General features: G+C 37.6%; 1 protein-coding gene and 1 long non-coding RNA gene across 6 annotated transcripts in view; one reads left to right on the top strand and one right to left on the bottom strand.

Annotated features, from left to right (window-relative positions):
* vit (vitrin) overlaps positions 1 to 18,199 on the bottom strand; it is a 69,326-nt gene that overhangs the window by 33,812 nt on the left and 17,315 nt on the right. For all 4 annotated transcript variants that reach the window (XM_065250013.2, XM_073812847.1, XM_065250019.2 and 1 more), the window contains exons 3-6: positions 16,555 to 16,614; positions 16,304 to 16,460; positions 3,466 to 3,599; positions 3,294 to 3,371 (exon numbers count right to left, since the gene is read on the bottom strand). In XM_065250013.2, coding sequence (XP_065106085.1) covers positions 3,294 to 3,371; positions 3,466 to 3,599; positions 16,304 to 16,460; positions 16,555 to 16,614 — 429 coding nt within the window. The remainder of the gene's footprint in view (positions 1 to 3,293; positions 3,372 to 3,465; positions 3,600 to 16,303; positions 16,461 to 16,554; positions 16,615 to 18,199) is intronic.
* LOC135732130 (uncharacterized) lies at positions 7,798 to 10,845 on the top strand. 2 transcript variants are annotated; one of them, XR_010526710.2, is made up of 5 exons: positions 7,798 to 8,179; positions 8,378 to 8,462; positions 8,863 to 8,937; positions 10,377 to 10,433; positions 10,555 to 10,845. It is a non-coding gene; the product is annotated as an uncharacterized lncRNA (long non-coding RNA). The 2 variants fall into 2 exon arrangements; XR_010526708.2 differs by lacking the exon at positions 7,798 to 8,179 and having other exon boundaries at positions 8,230 to 8,462.

Genomic DNA, 18,199 nt, shown 5'->3' with positions numbered 1-18,199 from the left:
AATATACACATGCCCTTAAAAATGCACGTATGCACCACCCTACCAATGCTATGCGGATGACACCCAGATATTATTCTCATTTCACCCAGATGATCCCACCATAGCAGCTTATATTACAGTCTGCTTAACCGACATCTCAGCTCGGATGAAGACATCAGATTCGTAGAGTAGCGGGGCGAAGCACAACACATGTATAGAAAATTAGACAGCAAATAACTGCAATTTTATATTTCAAACAGAGAAAATGATAGAGAGGCACAAGCTTTGAGGCTTTTTGATGACATGTATATACAAAATTCTTGTGTTAGAAAGTAATGAATGTTCGGCTAGCAGTGTTTGTCATTTTATCCTTAATATGCATGCAGGTACTTAAATCTATGTAGTCTTTTGTAAATGTATCATAATAGCTCAGTTTTGTTATTTAAAAACAGTTATTTACGTTCCGTTAAACACATGAACCCGAACATGAAGTTTGTATTTAAAATAGGGCGGTAGTTTAATAGATAATCCAAACAGCGCCGTCAAAAAAACGTGATGTCCTTTAGAGATGTTACCAATCGCTTGCTCGTTCCTCCATCAGCCAATGACTTCATGGAAAATATTGATAGACAAAACATGTAGCCAATTATATAAAGAGGTCAACGATCTCTGTGTAACTTATATGTGTTTGACTTCATGCTGCGCTACAAGAACTGACAGACAGATGACGTCAAAGTACCTCGAGAGCGAGTCGAAATTAAGCTACTCTGTAAGATTTCTTGAAGAGCTCTCGTGGTACTTTAACGTCATCCGACTGCGGCGCCCAATAAAGTCAGTGATGCGGCTGACGTATGATGCGGCTGACTGTTATTTGTTCCGCCCCAGATTCTTTTATTTTTCTTTCGTTTTGTGCGCCCGCGCTACGTTTACAGTCTGTGGAGACGCAAGCTATAAGTTTGAAAAAAAAACTTAGCAAACATGTCTTAGGAACAGGGCAGCCGTGCCTCACTACAGTCACGTGACTTCAGGCTATTTCTAATTCTTGCTATTTTTGGACCAAACTGTATTTTCGATGCTTCAACACATTCTTACTTACCCACTGATGTCACATGGACTACTTTGATGATGTTTTTATTACCTTTCTGGACATGGAAACCATTCATAAATTTTCAATGGAGGAGACACAAAGCTCTCGGACTAAATCTAAAGTTTAAACATCTTAAACTGTGTTCCGAAGATGAACGGAGGTCTTCCGAGTTTAGAAAGACATAAGGGTAAGTCATTAATGACATTATTTTCAGTTTTGGGCGAACTATCCTTATTCAGTAGTCACGCTGTTCCCTTTGGGGGCGGAGGCGAAAACACAAGCTTATAAGTATGTAAATATACACACAGACAATGACGCCCCCCGCTACACGCTAGAATCTCCGGAAAAACAAGGCTTTTTCAACCGCAAAATGTATGATTTTAAATATACAAAAACTGCTATCTCAAACATGGAGAGGCTTCTTCGTGATCTCAACTAACAGATTCTGCAATAAAATGAAAATCACAAATTTTGAAAAAAAAAAACTTTGTTTCTCATTTTCTCTTTGTTTCTCATTTTTTTTGTTTCTCATTTTCTTTTTCTTGTGCTGCCGACTTGTGTCACTGGTTTCCGTGACGGGTCACAAATGTAAAGTAAATACAGAATGGCAATGCTTTTATATTATTATTTTATATTGACCTTTATATTGTGTTTAATTAGCATGTTTTTGTGTTTTGGTACTGAAATTGGTACAGAGAACCATACAATAAATCTAGCAGATGGACTGATGATTATGCACCAAGGTACAGGTACTGTACAGAACTTTAATGCCAAATTTTTGGGGTTGGCCTCCCAGGCTGATTGCCCGGAACCATGCCTTAGGGCATGGTATTGGCTGGGACTCAACCCCACATTACGGAAAGTGTCCCCTTTGGTTTGTGACTGTTGATTGGTGGATTTTGTGGGTGCAGTTTTTCGTGCTGCCATACACATGATGCAAAGTCTGTCAAGCCAGAGACTGTTTGCATCATCCCTGCTATACCAAAGCCTGCTCACATCATGCCTGCTATACCAAAGCCTGCTCACATCAAGCCTGCCTTGCCACAGCCTGCTCACGTCATGCCTGCTATTCCACAGCCTGCTCACATCATGCCTGCTATTCCACAGCCTGCTCACTTCATGCCTGCTATACCACAGCCTGCTCACTTCATGCCTGCTATTCCACAGCCTGCTCACATCATGCCTGCTATACCACAGCCTGCTCACTTCATGCCTGCTATTCCACAGCCTGCTCACATCATGCCTGCTATTCCACAGCCTGCTCACATCATGCCTGCTATTCCACAGCCTGCTCACTTCATGCCTGCTCATCCAGAGTCTGCTCATGCCAAGCCTGCTATACTAGTGGTCCCAAGTCAGGTATCCCCAGAGACTTCAGAGATCTATCCCCTGTCTGCAGTGCTACGGGTGTTGGCTACAGCTTTGTTGTGTGTTTGAGCTTTGAAATAAAATGTACTCTGAAATCTAAGCGCCTCGATAAACGATCAAAGTAGATAGCAACAGAATCACAGGCTATGGGGCTTTGTTAAATAAAATATGCTCTTTAAGTAAGATTGTTTTTACAATTTTATTGAGATTCAAATACAAAGTGTGGTTGATTACTTCCAGATGAAGACTATCACATCTGAAGACAATCCAAAAACAATGCACGCTGTCTTCATTTTACTGGATTATAACCAACTGTTTAAAGCTGGGCCACTTCCTACCAAATACATATTCTTATCCTAATCCCAGACTAAAATGCCTATTTGAGCTGCCTTAATTTAAAAAAAATCATTTTTATACTGACATATCTTAACATATTTCACTGCCATTGTTTTGTCTCACAATGCAGATAGAGTATTCAACCACATGAATGCGCATGCACGCACGCACGCACGCACGCACGCACGCACGCACACACACACACACACACACACACACACACACACACTCTATAATAAACAGCTGAGTTCCCTTGAAAGGCAGCTTATTCTTTTGCAAACTTGCAAGTACTTGTGTTTTCTTAGAGAAATGCTACTAGTTTTTCCAGCTGTTTTTTTATTGTTTACTTAACATCCACCCAATAATTCATTTTCTACAGCACTTATCTTATGTATCTCATCGCCATACCTTGGGCCATAGATCAGGAAACATTCCTGATTTAATCTTAGTATATCTTCATTCCAACATTAAGTCATATGTAACTTTAAAATATAAAGTAAATATAAAGTGAAAAACAACTTACCAGTTTTCACAGTGGTTTGCTTTGGGTTGGCGTAGTCCAGAGTGGATGGATAGATCACCCCTTTCTTTGGTTTACCCACTAAAACACGCAAGCAAAGATTTGAAATGAAACGATTTAAAATGCATGTTTAACAGTCAACATTGTCACTTGTTTTCCAACAGAATAAAACTACCTGAGACTGAAAAAGACTCTCTCCAGGTGGGTAAGGACAGAGACCGGACATCATTGGCAAAGCTGCCCTTGTAGATGGCCTGTCCTGCCATCTTCTTCACAATAACCTTTCCTCCCGAGTTACTGATGACCCCACTGACAACAAAATAACAGCAAAAAATGCAAAGCATGTATGAGAGTACCTGTGGGCTATGCAGGGATGTAAGGTGTGAGAGGATTATAACAAATACAGGTTTGAGCAAATACTCACTCAGAAAGGTTTCGCATGACTACAGACAATTTTATATTGCGGTAAGTCAGAGATTTTACAGTTTTAGCTGTATGATGTAAGGCTTTTTCAGCAGTTTGATAGTGGTGCATTCAAATGCTGTCTGTGTTGGATAAACAATCAAAGTGGACAGCAACAGAATAACAGGTTATTGGGCTTTGTTCAATAAAACATGCTCTCTAAGTGAGATTGTTTTTACTTCAATTTTATTGAGATTTAAAGGTCATCAGTGTGTTTGATTACTTCCAGATGAAGACACCTAAAGACAATTCAAAAACAATGCATGTTCTCTTTATTTTACTGAATTATAACCCACTGTTTACCAAATTCTACATTTTAGTTTTATTTTACTTTTGTAGCAACTATGGCAACACTAGTGGATCTTAGTTGGCTTTACCCACTTGTGTTTCACTGAGAAATGAGCACTTCTGAAAAAAGAGATGTTTACAATCACACTAAGAATATTTTACAACTCTGTCAGCTATAGAGTCAGTTTAAACCACACCCATTTCTGATTTAGATATAATTTTGAGTTTGCCACAGAACAAATACAGATATTGGCATGCAGCAAGGCTGTGCAGAGACCTTTGGAGAGGTGGGTGCTCAAAGTATAAAAAGGGCACGTGTAAGATTTCTTGCGGACACACATATCAATAAGCCTAATATTTTTCTTTATTTTCCTTGCAAATAGACTGAGACACAAAAATCTATATAGATAAAGTGTGTCTACACAGTATATAGTTTTGTGATAAAGATAATAATAACATATTGCATTGTGACTATAAGATATTTTTAAGTTTACAGGCTATTTTTAAAAACATAATTCTATTCTAACCCTGAATGTACTCTTTCTTAATAATTGAAATAATAATAAAAACAGCAATTATAAGGGTAATTCAGAGGATTAGAAAATCATTATGAGCCCATTTACCAGCGTCCTGAAACTATTTTTATGTTGTTGTTCTTGTTGTTTTATTAAAACTGTTAAAATAGTAATTAAAAGTATGAAGTTTTAAGCCATATAACTTAAAGATTAGGGGCCTAATTTATAAAGTGTGCGTACGCACAAATCGGGCTGAAACAGTATGCCACTTCGCACGCAAAGGTTGTGATTTAAAAAAAAAATCTTGATGGGAGAATATCAAGGGGAATTGGCAACACAGATGGTGAGGTAGTGAACTGAAAGGAGATTGAAGAAAGTAAATATGACAAGAACAATTATAAGTATTGCTGCCATACACACATTTAATTTCATCTATCAATGAGAGATAATTGTTTCATATACATCTTGTAAAAACTGATATTAATTTAAAATTAATTTTAAATATTTAATCAGCTCTGTCTCACTGTCAGATTGTCCACATTGTAAAAATACAAAATAGCATAAAATACCCCAACATTAGAACACTAGAACTCAACTGCAGAACACAGTGTAAATAACCAAATATTTTTTACCCTAATTAAATACCTTTATTACTGTGCATTTTATATCAAATGTCAAAGTGTGGAAAGTGTACACCCATTAAGCTCCCGGACAATTGTTGCTCTCTATTGTTAGCCTATAATAGTCCTAATTATGGTGTTCATAACAAAACCGGCATGATGTTCGCCTGTCACACTAAAATAAATATTTACTCACACGTGCAAGTCTGTAAGGACAAAAAAAAACAAAATGTATGTTTTTTAAATTAAAATGATTCTTTTTTTATATATCTGCTCTTTGTATAGCAGAGGAGAACACTCATCAGTGGCGGCTCGTGACTGCTCATCTGAGGGGTGCTAATTCAAAATAAGTATTCAGAGTGTCATGTGTGTGGTTCCTTTTTTCAAAATATGTGTTCTGCACTCGAGAGATTGTGTTTTGTCAAAATAAGTGCCTGATGCACGCACGTCAAAACCATTTATGATAAAAGAGTTCACAAAATACATGCAAGACACTACCTTAACAGTAAACTTTGATTACGCATGAAATTATGTGAGTTTCTGGCAAACGTGAGGGTCTCTTTTATCATAAACCCTTTAGGCGCATCTGCGGCATAAACTTATTTTGACAAAACACGTGATGCACACAGGATGCGCAAAAAAGGAACCACAAAAAAGGGCTACATGTTGTGACGAACATCGCATCGAGCGCCCTTGAAAAAAGAAGTCACTGGCCGCCACTGATGCTCATGCTGCTGTGAGACGGGCGCACAAAAGGAGCAGAAAATATTTATTTTATTTTAGTGATAAAACGTATTTATGCTGCGATTTTTTTATAATATTTGTTATAAAAATATATAAATTCTGCAGTGACCCTGTGTGTAATGCTGCGTGATTGCAATACTGGATGATTTCAACAATGGCTTGCGTTTATTGGCCATGAACATTTAGCTCACAAAAGAACAATTGGATGGCAGCTTTATTAATATGTGGACAGCATTCATGAGCTGATTTGCATTGTCTACTTATAATTAAAAATGGCTGTGTACAGGGCGGAATATAAGGCAGATTCACGTATACACACTTTCAGATGATCTGTGATTTATAAAGGGAACATTGCTTGCTGGTGTGCGTGCGCATGGTTTTAAACATTTGAATATTTTTTGCCGTGCGCTATTTTTTGCGTACGTAGATTTTTAGTAAGGATCCTACGCACAGACCCCTTAAAGCCCCTAACAAGCATCCCGCTTCACTTAATGCCATGTGCAGTAGTAAGAGCGTGTGTCTCGGATGATAACATCCGGTGAAAGGTTAAAAGGTCATAGTGTGACTTATTTTATTTATGGCTAAATTATTATTAATTAATTTTACTAACAGTTAGATTGGGCAGGCCTTCACAAACGGGGATTTAATTTAAAAAATAGTCTTGACAAAAGGGCACTTTGGCCATACAGGCGCAAAAGGGCAGGTGCTCAAGCACTCTCCGCTCACCCCCTGCACATGCCTGCATACACCTAACAAGCATATACCCCCAACCCAAACAGAGGTCTTATGACCATGAAAAATTAGGCTTGTACAGCCTAATGTCACTACACAGAACAGCTGAAATGAAGACAAAATCTAAAAAGCAAACCACTGATAAAATGACTCAATCAGGTTAGAACTTGAAAGGAATTTAAAGAAAACTTCCGCTTTGCACCACATCAACTCAAAAGAACAAAGATCTCCCCCAGCCTTATGTATTGTTTTGTTGAAAAAATCTGCAGGAGCCAAGAGTTCATAGAGACAGAAGCTTGAACAGCTGGCTGTCTTGTGCAGTCATAACAACCTCAACCTGAACAGCCTCAAACTGTTAAAATGATAACAGAGTTTAGGATAAAGACCCCAAACCACCCATTCAGCAATCACACCAATACTGCCCAGGTCAAAAAGACGTAGTATTTAATGTATTAAAAATATACTTAAAATACAAATAGTATGTTTATAATACATTTGTATTTCCAACATACTTATTTGAAGTGTATTAAAAATACGTTAAATTGCATTTAAACATATTTTTTAAAAGTATACTAGAAGTACACTTGTAATAAATATATACTTAAGTACATTTTTAAGAAATATGCTAAACTTAAGAATATTTTAAATGTATTTATATTAAGTATACTAGAAGTACATTGGTAATAAATATATACTTAATTACATTTTTAAGAAATATGCTAAACTTAAGAATATTTTTAATGTATTTATATTAAGTGTACTAGAAGTACATTGGTAATAAATATATACTTAATTACATTTTAAAGAAATATGCTAAACTTAAGAATATTTTTAATGTATTTGTATTAAGTGTACTAAGAAGTACATTGGTAATAAATATATGCTTTATTACATTTTTAAGAAATATGCTAAACTTAAGAATATTTTTAATGTATTTATATTAAGTGTACTAAAAGTATGCTGGTAATAAATATATGCATAATTACACTTTTAAGAAATATGCTAAACACAAATGTACTTCTAGTGAAGTTTTAGTATATTTGGATAAAACATACTTTTTTCAAAACATGATTCATTAATTGTAATAAGCTAACATTGAACTTTCCTCAAGCCTTTCAACATTATATAATTCCGATTGCACAATAAGCTATTTTTTCAAAGATTTGCTTAAAATCTTACTTGTTTAATTTCAAAATCTTACTTGTTTAATTTCAAACAACACACGTGACACACGTGACTAAACCTGATTGGTTGTTGTCATAGTAACACGTCACGGTGCTATTTGAAACTTGTTCAGTTTAGTTCAGTTGTTCACGGTGCATGCGGTTGCTTGCATTAAACGTATATAAACTGTTAAATTAGATGGCGACTCTGCATTAAACGTATTTATCTAATTAATCGGCGATCATATTTCACCAGAGGACTAAGATAAAACAACTCGATTTAAAATATGAGCAGTTTTAGTGGATCTGACGTTGAGGGAAAAAGTATTCGCTTTTTGTTTGGAGATGAACGAGACGACACGAGGGTAAGTGATGACAGATTTTCACATTTCTTTATTTAGTTAACTATTAAATAAGTAAAACATTACATTACATTTAACCCAGCTTCTTTATGTAACGTTATGTCTGTGTTGCGTGTGGTAATTGGAACATTATTTTCTGACTAACGTTAGGCATTTCTCTTAAGCATTTCAGAAATCATTAAAACCTTTCATTTTTTTTAGCACAGCGACATAAATATGACCAACCAGATCCCAAGTAGACAGGAACAAATGAAGATATAGCGCATAGAAAGACTTATTCTTGGTGGTAAGTTTGTTGTTGCTATTTGATTTCACGTTTAAGGTTTTTCTAATGTTTCTCTTGCAACGCTAACGTTAGTTTAAAATGAATGTTTGAGCTGTCTTACCTGAAAATACCATGATATGACCATATGGTTATTATAACTCCAGTAATGTTCAATGGCTAATGTTTATATCAGTTCAATCTTGACAACCTTATTGTCTTTTTGTTTATTTTTAAATGTATTTCTAATTACATATGGACACAAAAATGACATTGTAAGAAGGGATACTTTTATGAGAGATTGTAAAACTGCCGAGGCTGGGTTTGATTATATTATATTGTCTTAATATATTGTACTCGGGGTAAGTAAATCTTAAAACGAAAAAAATCATTAATCATCATTTACCTGCCTGTTGTTTTTCAGATCAACTGCTATTGACATTTTTGAATCGGGGCAAATGTGGAGTGAAGAAAAACGTTTGCAACACATCCATTCCAGGTGGCTAATTTCTGTCCTTTTGAATTATTCTTGTAAAAAACGTTTTTTTATTGTAAAGCTGTAAGGGACTTGGCCTAGTCATCATTGCACCATTTGGCAGGGCACCAGACTAACTTTTTTTACTAGGAGCACAGTGGCCCCCAACTGAAAATTTTAGGGGCGCAACCAGAAAATTTAGGGGCACACACGGTAAAACAACATGCTAACCAAATATTCACATGTCTACTAATTTAGACTGTATTACTAATGAATACTTTAATTATAGATTCAGAAAGTACAATGTGCTGTTTCAGATTAGTGTCATATCCACTGATCTATATAAATGACTGGATTGCGCATGACGTCACACTTGTGAAGCCACCGCGCCGCCATGTTGGTATACCCAAAAGTTCTATTTAATCAACGGACGTTATCAGATTTTAATGATAAAACATCACTTTACTCGTCTTTGTTTTTATATGTGAAGTTACCCTGTACATTATTACAACACAAACGTCCAAAGCATGTAAATAGTTATTTACTGAAAGTTGTACATTTTGCATTTTAAACAGTTATTATACATTCATCTTTATTACAGTATCAGATCAGCAGACAGACCGCAGCATATTTAGTATTAATGACAATAAACGTGCTCATTCTGAAATCTAAATAAATAATCATGCTTTGTACAGTATGTGCATGCAATAATTTGCTAGTTTTGTAATTATGTTATCTTAACTTACAAGTTACCTAAACTTATTTAGAGATATAACGCTGACCGTCACAGTGTAGCTGAATGTCAAAAAAAACTTTATTTATACCCGTGTCATTAGCAAATGCAGCAGACACACTCACCTTAACGGTTTTTTATAAATCCATTATCCTGCCCGATTAAAACATAAACATTGCAAATAACACCAGAATTAACAAATAATTAACGTACACATATCCTAAAAATTAACCTTGTGTAACTGATACGCTGTAAAGGGGGTAAATTTTGATCATGATTTTGAATGGAAGTCAATGACACTCTCTGCCGGTTGGGTATACCAAGATGGCGGCTCGAACTCTGCGCTGGCTTCACCTCACGCAGTTACGTCAAGCGTTCTATGCGCAATCCAGTCATTTATATAGATCAGTGGTCATATCACAAAAAAAAGGTCAAATTTGCTGGTCGCACACGTGCGACCGGATGTAAAATTCAGTGGCACACTCTCAAATTTAGGTGGCAAAATGCCACCATTTGATAGCAGTCTGGAGCCCTGTTTGGCATCATTTCTGATTTCCTTAAATCTCCTTAAACAGAGGTGAACCTTAAGTTTGCAAGACCACAATAGACAAACAATGGAAAATGATCTAGGTTCAAATAAAACACAATTATCAATGTAAAACATATCCTGTAATACAGGTTGCTTTATTTCATGAGCCTGTTCTAATCCTATCTTCATTCCCACTTGTAGAGTGCTCTGACAGATAAAACTGACACGCTTGATGAGGACACAGTCAAGCTTTAAAAGGTAAACTGAGAAGTTAACAAAACTTCCATACATGCATATCTATGCCAATTTATTTTAAACATGGATATCCAAATGTTCATTCATTATTGGTTAATTGGTATATTCTGTTTCCTTTTCACAGCCCGTGTGATAAAGCAGTCTTCAATTACTACGGTGTCTGAATTGCAAGAAGAAGTCACCCTCCACTTAAACATGTGACATCTAAACTGTTTTGTGTTTTAGTTCAGCTTTTTATAGGTTTATCTTAAGTTGGTTAAAGGCAGAGTGCACTATTTTTGAAAGCCAATGTTAACATTTGAAATTACCTAAACAAACATGCCTCTACCCCAATAGAATCTGGACCTTCTTTTGATAGAGCCACCACACACATACGCAATCCCGGCAAGGATGTCAGTTAGTAGACACGCCCCTTACTGCTGGTTCGCTACAAGTGTGCTTTGGTAGTCGGCCCAATTTCCTTTTCCAAAGCGTTTTTCAAACATTGTGCACTCCGTCTTTAAATTGCACTTAAACATTTTTTTTCAGTAACTTTTTATGCAGAGAATTACATTATGATTATTATATAATCATTGCTTATGAATATTTAGTGATTGCATATTCATAGTGTACTTTTCATTAATAGATTTAATGTTAATGTTGTACAATTTGATAGAAGTAGCTCTGTAATTGCATTTCTCTGATATTTGTTTTATATTGTTTCTCTTTGGTCAAGAGATTATGTATGTCTCTGTGCTTGCTTGATTAATTTACTTTAGGTATTTTTGTAATGTACACAACACAATATGAAGTATATTAAATTGTTCTGTATTCAAAATCTGTGTATGTGTCTTAAAATTTAATGATTTTAATATAACATTTTAAATATTAAAAACAGCTTTATAATAAAATAGAAGTGTAATGCTAATACATTTCTATTAATGTAATGCTAGTATATTTCTAATATGCTGAAGTACTATTAAAGTGTTCTTAAAGCACAGTTAAATTAAGCTTTAAATGTATTCTAACTGTATTTTTAAGTGTATGAGAAGTGCATTTCAAATGAATTTTAAAGAAGTACACTTAAATTGCACTAAATATATTTGAAGTTGTTCCAATTTAACACAATTTCAATATATTAAATATAATGCAAATAGATTAAAATTGACTTTAAATATATCTTGAAATGCATTTAATATATTTGAAGTGGGTTCAATATAATACATTTAATATGCATTTAGTATAGTAGCTTTTAAATATATTAAGTATGTCCCAAAAAATACTATTTAAATATATTTCTTTTTCACCTGGGTGTGACCACTGTGACCAAGTCATTCAGGTTCTTGGACTTTACCATCTCTCAGGACCTAGGGCCAGTTGCACCAGCTGTTTGTGAGTTACAACTTAGCCTAGTTGCGATATAATGGGATGCTAAGTTACAACTTATTTAAATGGAAAACATTACTAAAACAATTTTTACTTATTAATAGATTGGACAGGCCTTCACAGAAAAGCCTTCAGTGATATTTAGTCCAGAGAAAAAGAGAGACCGAATAATTAACAACACGATTGAGTTTCAATTTCAACAAACCCCCATTATTTTGATCAGTGTTTGCATTTTATCAGCTCATTTGCATTTTAAGGGACACACCAGAAACGGCACATTTTTGCCTCCAAATGAGACACCTGCTTTTCCATCCAGTCATCTTTATATTTCCTCTTAGCTTTTGGTGTCACACTGGGGCGGGGGGACAGAGGAGATGGCTGGCAGGGCTAAGGAGATGGCTGGTGGGTGAAGGAGATGACTGGTGAGCAGAAGGAGATGGCTGACTGGGCAACATTTTTTGCGGAGGCTTATTTGTCCCTGGCATTCTTTCACCATTTCATGCACCCCACAATCTCCAAGAAAACATTGGAGGAAATCTCTTGCCAAAAGCCATTTGCCAGTCTTTATAATTGGACAAAGAGGAAACATACAGATTCATGAATTTACAAACCTATTCGATTAACCTCTTAGTAACTTGATCCATGTAGATGGTCGTCATTAACCGTCATTAATTCTGTCATAAATTTAATCACCCTTAAGTTGTTACAAACCTGTAAAAAGTAGTATGGAGTCAGTCGTTCTCCAAAATGGTTTGGTTACAAACATTGCTCAAATTATCTTTGTTGTGAGCAAAACTTTGTACAGGTTTAAAACAACTTTTCATTTTTGGGTGAACTATCCCTTTAAGAACTATTAATTTGTTACATTTATATAACACTTTTCTGCAGCATTCAAAGCGCTTTACATATGAACGGGGGAATCTCCTCAACCACCACCAATGTGCAGCATCCACCTGGATGATGCGACGGCAGCCATATTGCACCAGAACGCTCACCACACACTAGGGCACAACGGTTATTAAACAGAAACAGTAATGTATTAAACACCCTGTTGTGATGACGCAAGAGTTACAACTACAGTAGCTGAAAGCATGCTTTGTGTTTTTTTTTACCGTTTCTGAAGCCTGATGAAATTCGTTAAAAATACATGTTTAATACTGTAAAATTCACTTGATGTTACAGTCACTGCCCTTCCCATCCAGAATGAAAGAAAACATACCAACTTGAACCCATTGTATGAGATGTCTCTTCAGTACCGCTTGGTTTATTTACATGTTGTTGCTGATTGGACTGCAGTTCTGACACACCCACCAAACAAGAGAAAACGTATTTCAAACCCTGTTGCACACCAGTGCACAGCGTTTCCAAGACACATGTCATTGAACCCGGAAACAGTAGCTAAACATTGCGCACCGTTTTGAACTTGAACGTGCCCCAGCTTATTAGTGAAGAGGAGACAGAGTGACATAGCCAATTAGTATGAGGGATGATTAGTAGACCAATAGGTAAGTTTTGGCCAGAATGTCAGGACACACCCCTACTTATTTTCAAAGGACTTCCCGGGACTTTTAATGACCACAGAGAGTCAGGACCACAGTTTAACGTCTCATCCAAAGGACTCTGCTTTTTTGACAGTATAGTGTCCCCATCACTATACTGGGGTGTTAGGACCCAAACAGAAGACAGGGTGAGCACCCCCTGCTGGTCTCACTAACACCACTACCAGCAGCAACCTGTATTACCCAGGTGGTCTCACATCCAAATTCTGACCAGGCTCAGCCCTGCTTAGCTTCAGTGGGCAAGCTGTCTTGGGCTACAGGGTGATATGGCTGCTGGCCCAACTATTAAAATCAGAGATGTTTCCTCAAATTACATTTTGTCTGCCCGAAAGCTTAGGCAGCCGACTTGCTACTTTGCTGCCTCATGAGGCAATGGGCCCTAGCTTGCAGCCAGCGCAATTGACTTTGTCAGTGACGCATGTATCATTCGTATTTTGCACCGGCGCACAGCGGGTTTTTCCCTCCACAGACGCACGTCGGCAAACTAGGGAATGAACTTGTGTCCCTGGGCGGTTAAGCGCAAAAAAGAGGCGTGTTCCGGCGCAAACCATCCCTGATGCTATTTTGCAGTTTCAAAAAACAATTGCGCCACTGACCAGAAAAAAAAAGTTCAAAGTCAGTGGCGCGTTGCGCGTTGTTCATTATGCTATTTTAAGGGCGCATGCTTGACCATAATGTATAGCGTGCACAACGCACACACACTTTGCTTATCTAATCTACACAGATGCAACAGTTATTTTTGCAAATCATAAATTGTTACACTAAAAAATATTAACACATGAGATAAGGGAAATCATTGTGGTGAGCATTGTGGTGATAGTTTTTATCTATTGTGTGGCTGCGTTAAAAAAATTCTCATGCAAATAACGATTAAAATATTTTCATAAGTTTGATGTGTGGCTGTATTACGTTTATTTTATGTAAATAATAATAAAAATGTTTTCATAAGAAACCTTAATGTATATGAACTTGATTTGTAAAAGTACTTTGGGGTTGGACCTTGGTTGCGTTTCTTGGGTCCGATTTCAAAGCCCCCAAACCCTTTCAGCGGTGAGGGTGGACGCAGCGATGTCCTCTGCTGGCGTCAGGTCCTGAGGCAGATCCACCTCCCGTTACACGGCGTGCCCGATTTATGCTGGCAAGCTTGGGATTCCCCCGTCTCCTGACATCATTGTAGTGCTTGGCGCAACAAGGATGCCAGCTGATGAGACTGTGGCTATTTCCTCTCACGCCTGTTTAACCGACGCTGATTTGGGCGGGTTTCTCCTATCCCCATACAAAACAACTTCTCTGTCTTTGACTGCTCTTACAAGAACGTGGGTCTCCTCGGCTGTGAACCGCTCCTGGCGTGCGCCTGGTAAATCCGTCATAATAATAGCAACCCGCCATGGAACTTGCGCCCTTGTGTTTAAAGGGAATGTTGGATAGCGTTCTGATTGGTTTATTTGACGTTACGCCCAAACCACACCTATGAATAATGAACCTACTTCAGACCAACCTCTTATTGATTTGCGCCCGGCGCAAGAGTTATTTCTCACGCCGGGAAAATAGCAACAGCGCCCAAGATCCGCCCACAAACTCACTTGCGCTTTGCGCTTCGTACTTGCGTTTCAGATCGTTAAAATAGGGCCCAATGACTTTGGCGGCATAAGGGCAGCTCTGGAAAACACATTCGAACAGACTTCATATGAAGTGTAATAACATTTAGTTTGAAATATAAACAGAGAGATAACTAATACCATATTTGAAAACTTCAAGACAATCAAAATTTGATAAAAGTGAAAATATAATGTAAAATTTACACTAAATTTGTGCTCCAGACACTTTCTTGGACGACATTGTATTTTTTCGAACTCGACCAGGCCCGGCCAATCACATTCTCCATGGAAACACTCACGCAAAGAATTGTGTGAATGTATCTCAGGAGACAGGAAGTAAAGCAAACATTGGATTCATTGGATTTTGGACCCAGTCTTTAACATTGACCAAGGTTTAAGATTGAAATAAATGATTGAAATCAAACTTTGATGCTCTAAACCTAACTTATATATTCTATTAAAATATTTTGATATAATTTCACAAGTATAGAAACCATGGGTTTACTACAGAAAGAGTATAGCAACCATGTTTGGCTAAATGCAATTTGTATTACCATATATTTAATAGAAAAACACGATTAAATTGGTTTATGTAATGAGACAATGGTAAATTTGTGGTTACTCTGGTTTAAATACAAATTGTAAAATCATGGTTAATTTAGTAAAGAATGAGTGTGGTCAACTTATTAATAATTTGTGTTTGTTTACAGACATGATTACTCTGTTGTGCACAAAAGGAATCACCTGTGTCTGGAGAGACGTGCAACAGAGCGCACAATGAACTTGAAGTGCGGAGACAGACACAAGTAAATAAGATTTAGATGTCCGATTTGCTGCACTTGGAATCAGAGTAAAACAACACGCATTCACTACACTGAATGCAGAAACTGGATGAGGCATTGACCACGCTGTGGTCGCCCCCTGAGTGTTAAGTTAGTAGGGCTGTTACTTGTAGTTAAAGTCTTCCAGTAGCCAATAATTGTATCAATTAAAACCCATCTTTGAGCATCATAATAGCATATATAAAAGTTTGACCTGTTACCGCAATTTTTTCATGCTTTAAAGCAGCTTGAATGTAACTCTACATCCTTGCCTCATGTAGTATACGCAAAACTATGAATATGCTAATAAGGCTCCGCCTCTACTCGATCACACAGCTCGGACCATAGGTATGAATATGCAAATTAGTCACTGCCTCCACTCTTTCGCACCACCTTGGACCATAGATATATATGTAAATAGATGCTACATTCAGCAGTGTCAGACACATAAACGCTAAGTTAGGATTCACACCATGTATATGTGAACTGCATGTTTGCAGCACTAATCTTTAAGCGCTGGCAGGTCTTACCTGTGAATGGCTGCATTGCAGATACTGGATATAGAGGCAAACACTCCAGTCCCATACACCCTCTCTTTGGTCTCCCTGCAGTTAGCGGGACACTTAACAATGAATTCAGGCGCATTGATCCTCCCTGCCCGTACGTCACATTCTATAGCAGGAACAACTGGAGAAACATAAGCCATGTTAGAAGACATATGAACCCATTCTAATGACAAACAGGTCATCCTTTTAACACCATATTAATGTGCAACATTTACCTTGTTTTTCCTTTTTGTTCTTTCCATTTGGCTTTGCCTCGCTACAACTCAGCAGGACTGCTATTAACAAAAAGCATAATACAAAAGCAATTGAAGAGGACATAATACATTTAAAAAAAGTGAACTTTTCCATTGCCAATAACAACACATTTGAAATACATTTGTAAATAACTGATGACATTTAATATTTAGAACAAAAATATTAGCTCTTTGCTGTATGAATCAGCAACATTTCGGCACCATACAAGAGACAAAATAAAATAGTGACATCCCTGAGGAGGCTACAGACTGGGAATTTCAGGCATACTCAATCCAGCTGAACTGCTAACTCAAGGAGGCTAAATTGTGTGATGCCAAGCAGCAGAAAGTCTAACTGACAGACCTGTTTTCTTTTATTACGCATCTTGGTCCTGGGGACTTCACTGTGTCAATGAATTCCTCAGCAGCGAAAAGTCGACCCTTATTGTAGAGTGCTTGCTCATCTTGAGCATCACCTGTCATTGCATTCACACCTTTCGGCTCTTTAAAGGGCTTTACACACATAGGCAAAATTATTCAATATACCACACTAACAAACAGTCTTTCTTCCACCACAGCACTTGCAGCCCTCAAGTTTATTTTAAATGTAGATGTGCAGCAAGCACACTCAAATATAGACGCGTCTGAAACAAAACTTGTGTTCACAGCAAGTGGGACTGGTTGCAAAGGCAGACTGTGCTTTGAAAAGCAGAAAGCTGTGTGTGCCACGTTTTCCATGCATTTTAGATGTTAATGGACCCTAATACACAGCTACTACAAGAATTTCCTCCAATAAGTGATCGGGACACAATCAACTTGGGCATAAAGCAGACAATATGAGACTGCTTCAGCACTGGCTTCACAGCCGAATGCCAAGTTGAGTGTGAGCAGCGGCACTCAAAGGGGGCAAATCACATTGGTCTCTGCCGCCAAATCTTTATCCTTTGGTCAGACCCTTAGTTTCTTCAGGCAGTGTGCCTTTGGAACAGGTCTCCAGGCATGCTGTGGTATTCACCGATGCTTCCACCACAGGGTGGGGTGCCACTTACAATGGGCATGCAGTATTCAGTATGCAGCATATCAACTGCTTTGAGTTGTGGACAGTGTATCTTGCTTTCGACCGCCCAAAACCAAGTTACGATGCAAAGATGTTTTAGTCTGTACAGGCAATACAGTGAGCGTTGTGTACATAAACTGACAATGTGGTCTACACTCCCATCGCATGTCACATCTCGTCTGCCATCTTCTTCTGTGGAGAAGCATCTGAGGTCACTTCATGCCATTTACATCACCAGCATGCTCAATCATGTGGCTAACGAGCTTTCTAGAGCATCGCAATGAGGCGAATGTCAACTTCCCCACCAGAAGGTCCAGCTGATCTTGAGACAGTTCCGAACAGCACAGGTAGATCTGTTTGTATCCTTAGAAACCTCTCACTTCCATCTATTTTACTCTGACCAAGGGAACACTCGGCACAGATGTGTTGGCACACAGCTGGCAGCGGGATATTCGCAAATACGTGTTTCTCCTAGTAAGCCTGCTTGCACAGACACTGTTCAAAGTCAGGGAAGACGGGGAGCAGTTCCAATGCGTGGCGCCTAACTGGCCCATCAGGACATGGTTCCCA

Source organism: Paramisgurnus dabryanus, chromosome 20 (genome assembly GCF_030506205.2).
Source record: "Paramisgurnus dabryanus chromosome 20, PD_genome_1.1, whole genome shotgun sequence".
NCBI lineage: Eukaryota > Metazoa > Chordata > Actinopteri > Cypriniformes > Cobitidae > Paramisgurnus > Paramisgurnus dabryanus.
The sequence above is the reverse complement of the archived record's forward strand: the minus strand, read 5'-3'. Positions and strand labels throughout refer to the sequence as shown.